This window comes from Barbus barbus (assembly GCF_936440315.1).
Source record: "Barbus barbus genome assembly, chromosome: 38".
In the NCBI taxonomy this organism is placed as follows: domain Eukaryota; kingdom Metazoa; phylum Chordata; class Actinopteri; order Cypriniformes; family Cyprinidae; genus Barbus; species Barbus barbus.
In genome coordinates this window covers 9,748,081-9,760,466 of record NC_136716.1, presented here as the reverse complement: position 1 = coordinate 9,760,466, position 12,386 = coordinate 9,748,081, and the positions used below count along the sequence as shown (strand labels likewise).

The following is a 12,386-nucleotide window of genomic DNA, read 5'->3' as shown; positions in this document are numbered from 1 at the left end:
TTGCTCAGAAATTTGCTCTTCTTTGTTGCCGGAAGTCTTCAGTGTATTCCTTCTATGGTGGTGAGTAGGCTGAGCTTCTTCCTCTTCTTCTTCTTTCTGATTCTTGATTGCAGAATCAGTGAAGAGGTGAGCTCATTACTGAAGGAGAAAAGTCTCATGAAATGGTGCTCTGAGTCGACTTGTATAGCCATTGGCTCCGCACCTTTCGGTGGGTTACAGCGCCATTTGTGCGGCTACACAAACATGAACAAATCAGGCTTCAGTAAGAGAGTAAACAGGAGTTTCCCCACATGCGTCAGCATAATGGTATCGACCATTCAATAGAGAACAGATATATTCCTAATCATTATATCTAAATTGTTCCATAAAAAAGGTTCTATGTGGTGAAAAATGTTGGGGTAACATAACTACCGAGAGTTGCTGAAATCGCGTTTGGTCTCATACTGTATCGCACATCTTGTCAGTGTGTACACTTGCTTGGCCAATTTTAGTGATTAATAGGGAAGTGGGTTCAAGTGCCAGCAAAAGGCAGTGTAATGAAATAGTCTTTAAGAGAAGCAGTCTATCAGCGGAAGTTAAAATCAGCTCGTACGTGTATTTACTTGTCTCAGTGTTTAGCGCAGTTGCCGTTGCTAGGAAATACTTATTTTGTTTACTATGTTGAGAGTTGCTGAAATCGCATTTGGTCTCATACTGTATCACGTATCTTGTCAGTGTGTGCACTTGCTTGGCCATTTTTAGTGATTAATAGGAAAGTGGGTTCAGCTGAATTCTAGCAGTGATTTCTTAGAGAGGTATAAAAAAGATTATTATACCGCGGCAGCGGTCGCGGCAGCCCTCGTGTGAAGCCCTCTTAGTGTGAAGACCAAAGAGTGTAAGACCATCGACTCTACCATGCGACTCCACCGGGCTAGGACACCGGCAAAGGATATAAGTATCGCTTTTTATTTTTATTTTATTTATTTTTTTCCTTTATATGTTTACTATTGAAATGTTGTTGTATGCATTTGTCAATTTTATTTAATTTCTGTATTTTCTTAAATGGGTGTGTATAGAGTATTTACAGAGTGTTATCTTTTAGTTTTAGTTACTTTTTCTTATTTGTAAGTCGCTTTGGATAAAAGTGTCTGCTAAATGACTAAAAGTAAAGTAAAGTAAAGTAACCACCAGGCAAGAAGAACCTGCTGGTAAAATTTAGACAATGCAACTGTTAATCTATTAGGTAAGTAGTTACATTTTAGTATAAAAGTAAGGCCTATAGAATTGGAGTTTGTTAATCATCTTTTAATTCTAATTTATCTTAAATATGTTCACTGTATCACTAAAATATAACACTTCAGGTCTACGTAGTCTACAATTTTTTTTATTTTCTTTAGCAGTAGAGTCATTAGCAAAAAGAGAAAGTGAAGGATACACAAAACAAGATAATCCTTATGTTTGAGAGAAAAGTACTCTCTCATCAAGTTGAAGCCAAAGGTTAAAGATGTTTTTTTATTATTATTTTTTTTAATCCTGCCACAACCTTGTCTACCTTTTAACACTTGAACATCCATCATCCTTATAAGAATGATCTAAAATCATTAGGAATAATGTATGTAAATTGTAATTTAATTATTTTGTTTGGCACATGTCCCATTAGTTTACATGGAGAAGGAAGGGTTCATGTCTCACCCTCCAGCCAGCCACCAGGGGGTGAACAAAATATTTGGCTGCACTTTTCAGAACATGGCGTGTTTGGTAAAAACTCGTAAAGCAGATCTAAATTAAATGGCGCATTTGACACTTTTCAACTGAAGTTTTGTCCAAAAAACCCTGCTAATTTCTGACCCCTGGTCATGGAAAGGCTAAACCTTACCCAGCTTTACACACAGTCTGCCTATTAACACTGGTTTACTGGTGTAGTTGTCTTGGATAGAGGCATTTTGTGGAGTTGGGGGCTTTGGATCATTGTAGAAGTGTTTTATCTCTACTTTAAGGAAAACTTTGAACATTTGTTTTTACCATTCACAATTATTCTGTTTAGACTTTTTTTTTTTTTTATGCAGAAAAAAGATTAATTTAAAAGAGAAAACTGCCAATGGGGTAAGATAAATCTAATTTATCTAATTCAAGATTGGATTGATGTGAATTCTTAGTCACTACTATAATAATAAAAAAATATTTTTAAACTATCAGAAATAAAGGTTTTGGAATGGTGGAGGGATGCAGTGAGATAAGCAGCAGTTTAAATATCCTTACATTACAAGAATTAGATTTTAAAAAACTATTGAATCTGTAATCATGCCAAACTCTTTCCACTGGGTTTCAGACTGTGAAAGTGCTGAAATGTACTCATCATGAATAAGTAACAGCCAATGAGCACAAAGCCATTAACTAACTCACCATTGCCATGTTGATAAAAGAGAAGATTAGTGTCATCTGTGGAGGAAAGAGACTGTTGTTGTACAGAGCAATGCAAGCACAAGACCAGGTATGACAGAACAAAAGTGTTTTAGTTTAAGGGCCGCATGCACAATGCACAAGACAATGACATACATTACCAATCTAGCTGACCACAAAGACCTTAAAATTCATGCAAACTGATCCTTAATCATCACAAAAATGCTGCACTTATGAGTGTGATGGGTTTAAAGTGTCAGTTGATAAGTATCATGGAGACTTGTATTGGACATACTTACCTTCGGTCACAGGACTAGCAGGTCGAGCTGCAGGGGAAGGAGTCATCACTGACAGTGATGAATTAAAAGGGCTGATTGAACTGTCTGGTCCTCTCTGTGCATAATCGTCACATGTGCCTTTTGCCTTAGACAAGCACATATAAACTCAAATTATGCTTTAATACAAGAACATGTAAGTAAAAAGCCAGCATTCACTTTGGCACTAACATTGCCCACGTAGCCACATAATTTTGTTTTACAAGATTACTCAAAAAAATCAGTAACAACCACATTTACATATGATGGGTGGCACTAGAAAGTCACAATTGCTGAATGACTTTAAAGAATAATTCATGTGAAAATTAAATTGGTAATTTGCCTGATGTCAATTCCAAAAGCTATATAACTTTCTTCTGTGGAAAGCGAAGATTTTTTTAAACATATATTGAAAAATCCAAACTTATTATTTATATACTATTATAATTTATATCAATATTTGAAATAGCATTATTGTTATTTCAGTTTCATTAATTTTAGTACTTCAAATTATTTTATTTCAGTTAGCTGCCAAGGCATCATTTCTAACTTTCATGCACGCTTTTTTTTACTTTAAGTATTCTAATAATTGTATTTTATTTCATCTTAATTAATGAAAACTATACTAGTTTTAGTTAACAATAACAACACTAACCCAAGTCAACATTGGACCCCACTCTGTCTATCTATCTACACAGAAGAAAGTTCTGAAACATCATGAGAGTAAATGATGATAGAAATATATACACAGTAGGTAGTCAACCAAAATGTCCATTACACCTACACGTTTAGGCCTATAAATCTGGGGGCAGTTATTAACTATTGCAGGTTTTCATATAGAGTCCAGTGTTTGTATTTCCTGTGTGATTTGCTGTAAAATGAGTACAAAATCTTATTTGAAGCCAAAATGTAATTTATGTGATTCATATGCAGAATGAGTTTTGGAGTGTGGGTGGTTGAATTTTGTCATTAATGAAATATGTGTTGTTTATCTCTTTACATGTTAGCCTTTTGTGAAAATGACCTTAGCTGAACTCAGAATATGGACATGATAGATTTATCTGAATTAACAACCCCTGATTCATAATATTAATTTCCAAATGCAAAAACAGGGTGCACTTTGCAGTGTCCAAAACTGAAAGTTTATATTCACAATAAGCTATAGAATATGTGAAAGACTGAATCTATAAGACTAATAGCAACAGTAAAGAACAATATGTGATTGTGCTTTGGATCATAATTCAGAACAACTTTAAAAATCATTGCAGCTGATAATTTGTTTTAATTTTTATTCACTTTATTACTATTTTCACAAGCAACAGTTACATTTTCAAAACTCTTAGAATGAATTAATGAATTAATTAACATAAGATTATAGTGTAACACTTTATATTAGGTGACCTTAACTACAGTGTACTTACATTTAAATTAATCATTTGATACAATGTACTTATAGTGTCCATACATGTTTTTACATTAAACTTGTGTCTGTAATTACATTTATAATTACACTGTTGACCCATCCCTTACACCTTAACCCACCCTTAAACCTACCCAACCACCAAACCTGTCCCTTACCTTAACCATATCCCACCTCAATAGTAGCAAAAGTTTATTGCAATACAATATGACCACAATAAGTATAATAATAACTACACAACAACCACAATAACCCTATTGTACTTATTTTTTTATGTAAGTACATAGTAGTTAAGGTCACTTAATACAACCCGAATTCCGGAAATGTTGGGACGTTTTTTAAATTTGAATAAAATGAAAACTAAAAGACTTTCAAATCACATGAGCCAATATTTTATTCACAGTAGAACATAGAAAATAACAAATGTTTAATTGAAAACCTTTACACTTTTATCCACTAAATGAGCTCATTTGAAATTTGATGCCTGCTACAGGTCTCAAAAAAGTTGGCACGGGGCAACAAAGAGCTGAAAAAGCAATACATTGAAAAGATTCAGCTGGGAGAACATCTAGCAACTAATTAATTGACATCAGGTCTGTAACATGATTAGCTATAAAAGGGATGTCTTAGAGAGGCAGAGTCTCTCAGAAGTAAAGATGGGCAGAGGCTCTCAATCTGTGAAAGAGTGTGTAAAAAGATTGTGGAATACTTTAAAAACAACATTCCTCAATGTCAAATTGCAATGGAAAACTGCAAATCTCTTATCTCTTAATATTATCTATAGTGCATAACATCACCAAAAGATTCAGAGAAACTGGAGGAGATTACTAAATGGGCCCAGGAATACTTCCAGAAACCACTGTTGGTAAACAAAATCTGCCGTGCCATCTGCAGAAGCCAACTAAAGCTCTATCATGCACAAAGGAAGCCATATGTGAACATGGTCAAGAAGCGCCGTCGTGACCTGTGGGCCAAGGCACATTTAAAATGGGCTGTTTCAAAGTGGAAAGTGTTCTATGGTCAGACAAGTTCAAATTTGACATTCTTGTTGGAAATCAAGGACGCCGTGCACTCTGGGCTAAAGAGGAGGGAGACCTTCCAGCGTGTCATCAGAATTCAGTTCAAAAGCCAGCATCTCTTATGGTATGGGGGTGCATAAGTGCATACTGTATGGGCAGCTTGCATGTTTTGGAAGGCACTATGAATGCTGAAAGGTATATAAAGGTTTTAGAGCAGCATATGCTCCCCTCCAGACGACGTGTATTTAAGCAGGACAGTGTAAAGCCACATACTGCAGCTATTACAACAGCATGGCTTCGTAGAAGAAGAGTCCGAGTGCTGAATTGGCCTGCCTGCAGTCCACATCTTTCACCTATAGAGAACATTTGGCACGTCATTAAACGAAAAATACGTCAAAGGCGACCACAAACTCTTCAGCAGCTGGAAACCTATATCAGGCAAGAATGGGACCTAATTCCAACACCAAAACTCCAGAAACTCATAACCTCGATGCCCAGACGTCTCCAAACTGTTTTGAAAAGAAGAGAAGATGCTACACCATGGTAAACATGCCCCCATCCCAACTATTTTGAGACCTGTAGCAGGCATCAAATTTGAAATGAGCTCATTTTGGGGAAGTGGGGGGAAGTCGTGGCCTAATGGTTAGAGAGTCGGCCTTGTAATCCGAAGGTTGCGGGTTCGAGTCTCCGGCCGGCAGGAATTGTAGGTGGGGGGAGTGAATGTCCAGCGCTCTCTCCACCCTCAATACCACGACTGAGGTGCCCTTGAGCAAGGCACCGAACCCCCAACTGCTCCCCGGGCGCTGCAGCATAAAATGGCTGCCCACTGCTCCGGGTGTATGTTCACGGTGTGTGTGTGTTCACTGCTGTGTGTGTGCACGTTGGATGGGTTAAATGCAGAGCACGAATTCCGAGTATGGGTCACCATACTTGGCTGAATGTCACTTCACATTTTGTGCATAAAATTGTAAAATTTCTCAGTTTAAACATTTTTATGTTATCTATGTTCTATTGTGAAAAAAATATTGGCTCATGTGATTTGAAAGTCTTTTTAGTTTTTATTTTATTCAAATTCAAAAAGCGTCCCAACATTTCCAGAAATCGGGTTGTATAAAGTGTGACCAATTATTGTAATATATATTGAGAACATTTGATTTAATCACCAAAACACAGCATTGTGATCTTCTTTCAGTTTAGTACTTTTAACAATCAGTTCATTCAAGAGCAAACAATGTAAGATGCATGTTTCAAATCACCTTTGTCGCTGAAATAATTACAGTAATAAAGGCAGTAATTGTCATATTGGAAAATACACTTATGTTACCTAACTTGCATAACTCACATACAATCCATAATGTTTGTAAAAGTATTTATCCAGTGTGTTAATTTACATTTACATTTATGCATTTAGCAGACGCTTTTATCCAAAGCGACTTACATTGCATTCAAGGTACAGTTTTTTTTTTTTTTTTTTGACATTTTTATCAGCTCTTGCTTTCCCTGGGAATCGAACCCATGACCTTGGCATTGCTAGTGCCATGCTCTACTATTTGAGCTACAGTTTGAGTTAATGTATCAAAATGTGTAATGAAGATATGACATGGGCTTAAGGTTTTGTGCAAGAACAATTGCAATTGGCAAAAATGCAATTTGTCAACATACAGCAAGATACAATGGAGACGAACTGATCAGAGATTGATCAGAGATGTATCAGAAGTATCAAATACAGATGTATCAGATGGCATCAAATCCAGCATTTTACATTACATTATGTGATGCTGTTTTTAGAAACATTACCATGGTAGAGACTGCACATTACTATAACTTACCTTTCATCTGAATAGTACAGTATAGATTCAGTCATATGGCACAGTGAGGAAATTTACCGCATTGACAGTAATCTCTGTTCCAGCACAAAACCTTATGGCTGTGTCCTTCATCACACCTTTTGATATAGTAACACACTGGATAAATACTAAATATATACTAATACTAAAAACATTATGAATTTTATGGGAGTTATGTTAGTTAGGTAATGTAAGTGTATTTTCTAACACAACATTTTTTGCCTCTATTACTGTAATTATTTTAGCAATAAAGGTGATTTGTTTCACGATCTCTAGCTGGAGAGCCCATGAGCTTCACTAGAGGGCACCCCATTCCTGACTCTTGCCACTTTACCCAGGACTCCATTTCCCACAATCCCTTGCCCGGACTCATTTGCCAGCACTCATTACCAGTTCACAGCTGCCTCATATTACATTTTTTCTCAGTCGATTTGACACTTTTCTCCAATGCAATGTACTTGTTCTCTAAACAATTAGCACAGCCATCCAAACACAAAATTACCTTAACCCAGTGATTCTCAAACTTTTTTGGTCGCATCCCCCTTTAAACCTATAAAAACAAAATCTGGCAGATTTTTCCGCTGATGGCCCGCGCCCCCCTGTTGTTTTAAATATACTGTGTATATCTGAACAAAATAAGAATTGTTATCCAGCACCTGCTATCACCCATGAGAAAATAACTAATCGAACCTTTAAACTTAAAATGTTTTTGTCCCAACTTTAGCAGCAAGAACTGCACTTTCATGATAACTACAGCTCAGTCTTTAACAGCACAGTGGTGTATATGTATATACTTTTTTTAGCTGGTGAAAATACTAGTGATCTAATAATTTTGGCCACCACTGTATATACACGTGTGTGTTTGCTGTATACATGAATTATCCTAAATTATTGAGCTTGCCTTTCATTTGTTTTGTTTGTTGTGTTTGGATAAATGGTACATAAATGTTTGTGATTTGTGTAAAACCTTTTTTTTTTTTTTTACATATTTTAAAGTATTGGTTGGTTGTATTAATGAAAACATTTGAGAGTTTTGTGCACATTATTTTGAGAAAATAATTTGCATGATTTGTAATTTATATGAAATGAATGAAAATGTACAATCTGTTTAGGACAATTACAAAGTGTTCAGATCACCGTGCTAACTGTTTTGAGAACAGTGAGCTGAGAGATGTGTCAAACTGATTGAGAAAAACTGTAGTAAGACTATAAGAATAGCACACACTCTCTCTCTTCGCTGGTTCAAGATTCAAGATTCAAGATTTTTATTTGTCACATACACAATTATACAGGGTATAACCAGCAATGAAATGTAGGTCAGGTCCGCTCCAAGGACAGTGCAATTATAAAGTATACAGATATTAAGGAAAAGAAAAGTAGAAAAAAATAAGAGAATAAAATAAAAAATAAAAAATATAAAAAATATAAATATAAATATAAATATGAATGTGCAGGTCAGTATGTTGTTGACTAAAATAGTAATAAGAGGAATGTGCAAAAAGAATGTGCAAAACGTTGTACAGGGTATTTAAATAGCAGCAATATGAGGTAGAAAACAATTATGAATAATTATGAATAGCTTATTGATATGGTGATATTTACATGGAGTCATGTGATGTTATGACACGGAGTTAGAGTTTAGGAGCCTGATGGCCTGGGGGAAGAAGCTCCTCCTAAGTCTCTCAGTTTTTGCCATCAGGCTACGGAAGCGCTTACCAGATGGAAGCAAAGTGAATAGATGGTTACCAGGGGGATTTGAGTCCTTGAATATTTTTACAGCTCTACTTTTGCAGCGTTTGAGGTAGATGTCCTGCAGAGAGGGGAGAGCAGACCCTGAGATGCGCTCAGCTAAGCGCACAACTCTCTGTAGTGCTTTACAGTCCTGATTTGAGCTGTTTCCATACCACACTGAGATGTACTGAGTCAATACACTTTCTATTGTCCCTGAATAGAAAGTTTTCATGATTGCTGGTGAGACCCTGAATTTCCTCAGCTGTCGCAGATGGTTCAGTTTTTGCCTGGTTCTCAGAGATGTTTACACCGAGGTACTTGAAGCTACTCACTCTCTCCACAGGGGTCCCACTGATCATAAGAGGAGTGTAGGGCCACTGCTGTCTCTTCCTAAAGTCCATGATCAGCTCTTTAGTTTTGCTCACATTCAGCGAGAGACAGTTGTCCTGGCACCATGATGTGAGTCTCTCTACCACATCCAAGTAAGCGGTCTTATCGTTGTTGGAGATGAGGCCCAGAACCACAGTATCATCAGCGAATTTCACAATAGATGTGGAGCTGTGAGAGGACACGCAGTCATGCGTGTAGAGAGAGTAAAGCAGGGGACTCAAGACACAGCCCTGTGGGGCTCCTACGTTCAGAGTGATGGAGTTTGAGGTGAACTGGCCAACTTTCACCACTTGAGGTCTGCCGGTGAGGAAGTCTTGAATCCAGTCACAGAGTGAGGAGTTTAGGCTGAGGTCTGTGAGTTTAGAAGCCAGCTTGATGGGGACTATAGTGCTGAAAGCTGAGCTATAGTCAGTGAATAGCAGCCTTACATAATTCCCATTGTTGCTGTCCAAGTGTGTGAGGGAAGAGTGGAGGACGTGAGAGATGGCATCGTCAGTGGATCTGTTTGGGCGATAGGCAAACTGAAGAGGGTCCAAAGTATCAGGTATGGAGGAGCAGATGTGGCTCTTTACAAGTCTCTCAAAAACCTTCATGACTATTGATGTGAGGGCAACTGGGCGATAGTCATTCAGGCAAGAGGGTTTATTGTTCTTTGGCACAGGGATAATGACAGATTTTTTGAATGAGGTGGGAACCACGGAGGTAGCAAGGGACTCATTAAAGATAGACATGAACAAACCAGCGAGCTGATCAGAGCAGGATCTCAGAACACGGCCGGTTATCCCATCAGGTCCGGCTGCTTTCCTGACGTTCACTTTCTTTAGCGCCCTCTGAACCTCATCCTCCGACACGGTGATTACAGGATCATAGCTGCTATGCCTGCTGCTTCCTGACGCGCTGGTCGGCAGAGACGCGCCGCCGCCGTTGCAATCGAAGCAGCCGAAGAAGGTATTTAACTCGTCGGCCAGCAACGGATCTGCTCTAACCTCCACGGAGGATTCGTTTCCAAAGGCACAGATGGTCCTCAGTCCCTACCACATCCGTCGAGAGTCATCGAGCTGGAAATGAGACTCAATTCTCTCTCTGTATCTGTGTTTAGCGGCTCTTACTGCGCATCGGAGTGCAAAGCACGATGCTTTGTACTCGCTCATATTCCCGGTCAGAAGAGCCTCGTTGTAAGCAGCAGTGCGTGTGTTAACCGCAGCACGGATTGATCTGTCCACCCACGGTTTCTGATTGGAGAATGACCTAATCGTTATTGTTTCTGTAGCTTGCTCGTTTAGCGTGTTTACAAAGCTTAATGCTACATCCGTGAACTCGCTGATGTCGGATGAACTCGCCCGGATCATGTCCCAGTCGACGTCATCAAGAGCTGCCTGCAGCATAGCCTCTGAGTGGGAGGACCAGCGCGTCACTACTCTCTGCACCGGAGGTTCCTGAACGAGCCTTTGTTTGTATCCCGGTGTTAGAAAAATGGCGGCATGGTCCGATTTGTCAAAAGCCGGTAGTGAGCGGGCTTTGTAGGCATTCTTGAACTGAGTGTAGCAATGATCCAGTGTGTTTGGTCCTCTAGTTGGACAGGATAAAAGTTCGGCATGACCTGTTTGAGGTTGGCTTTGTTAAAGTCCCCCGCGATGATGAAGGCAGCGTCAGGATGTTTGTTAATGTAGCCGCTGAGCACATCGTGAAGTTTAGACAAAGCCAAGCCGGTGTCCGCCTGTGGTGGAATGTACACAGCAGTAACTATGATCGATGAAAACTCCCGGGGCAGATAGAATGGGCGGCAAATAATGGAAAGATGTTCCAGATGAGGCGAGCAGGAACGCGACAGAATGGAGATATTCCTGGGATCAAACCATTTCTTGTTAATCATGAAACACACACCTCCACCCCTGGATTTACCGGCCTCTGCTGTTCTGTCCATCCGAAAAACAGAGAAGTTATCACTGGGCATTACAGCAGTGTCCGGGATCATGGACGAAAGCCACGTTTCTGACAAACAAAGGATGCTGCAGTCCCTTATGTCCTGTTGGAAACTAATCCTGGCTCTAAGATGGCTCCATCTTATTTTCCAAGGATTGGACATTTGCTAGCAGAATGCTCGGGAGAGGAGGACTGTGAGCCCTTTTCCTGAGTCTATCTCGAATTCCAGCGCATTTCCTGCGGTGTTTCTTGATCCGGCGCCTCGGGGGGATATTGTTCGTCTCCGCGTTCCGAAGAATCTCCAGAGGCCATGAAGGATTTCTGGATAAAGTGTCCTGAAACAGGTTGGTGTAGCGGTTTCCAATGTCCAAAAGCGTTTCTATGTTGTAGGTGATCAGTGCCGACGTGAAATGTGTAAAAAGAGAAAGTAAAAGTAAGTAAAAAAGTAAGTTAAAGCAAAATCTCAGCGGAGCAGCCTGAACGGCGTCCGAACACAGCGGCGCCATTTTGTTTTTTGTTTTTTTGGTGATTGAATGTTTAGCTCTTCCATGTTTACGTGTTCCTAGTTTCCTTGTTTCTTTGCCTTCGTGTTTTGATTCCTGGACTGTTTCCTTGTTTATGATTGTTTGTTGCCTGCCCTGACTTGTGGATTACTCTTTTGCCTTTGCCCTGGATGTGTTTGTTTAAAGGTGTTTGACCCTGTCTGTTCTTAATATGCTCTGTGGAATAAAGCCTGCACGTGGATCCTCACTTTGTTGTCACGCCTCCCTTCATTACAATTTGAAACATGTAATCTGCGTTGTTTGTTCTTGAATGAACTGATTGTTAAAAATAATAAATTGAAAGATCACAATGTTGTGTTTTGGTGATTAAATCAAATGTTACAATAATTGTATGTTTTGAAACAACGATTGTGTGGGAGAAAATTTATAATTGTAATGAAAGCATGAGATCAGGTTTTGAAAAAATGACTAGCAATTTTACAAGTGTGGTCAGTTTGGATTTTTCTAATAAGAGTTTTGATAATAATACACCTTACTTGTCTAAAGACTACTGAAACAAAAACAAACAAACAAACAAAACAAAAAAATAAATAAAATAAACCTGTATTTGTCACAAACTGTGTCGGAAGGACGACACCGAGACGTGGATCAAAGTGATAGGCTTTAATTCAATCCAAACACAAGGGGTAATCTACACAAGCAATGGCTTTAGCCCTATTCGGACGGTAATTGTGTCCCATGGGGACATAAGTGATTTTTACCATTTACAGTGGGTAGTCGGTGATTTAATTGCCGTCCGAATCCAGAATGTCAGTGTTTATCTCTCACCACCCCCGTCAAAATCCCCAGCCGAATTACCT

The 12,386-nt window shown here is 38.9% G+C and overlaps 1 protein-coding gene across 1 annotated transcript in view; it reads right to left on the bottom strand.

Annotated features, from left to right (window-relative positions):
• plxdc1 (plexin domain containing 1) overlaps window positions 1–12,386 on the bottom strand; it is a gene marked incomplete at both ends in the record, with an annotated part of 280,087 nt that overhangs the window by 47,070 nt on the left and 220,631 nt on the right. The window contains 2 exons of the mRNA XM_079397708.1: window positions 2,383–2,418; window positions 2,679–2,802. Coding sequence (XP_079253834.1) covers window positions 2,383–2,418; window positions 2,679–2,802 — 160 coding nt within the window. The remainder of the gene's footprint in view (window positions 1–2,382; window positions 2,419–2,678; window positions 2,803–12,386) is intronic.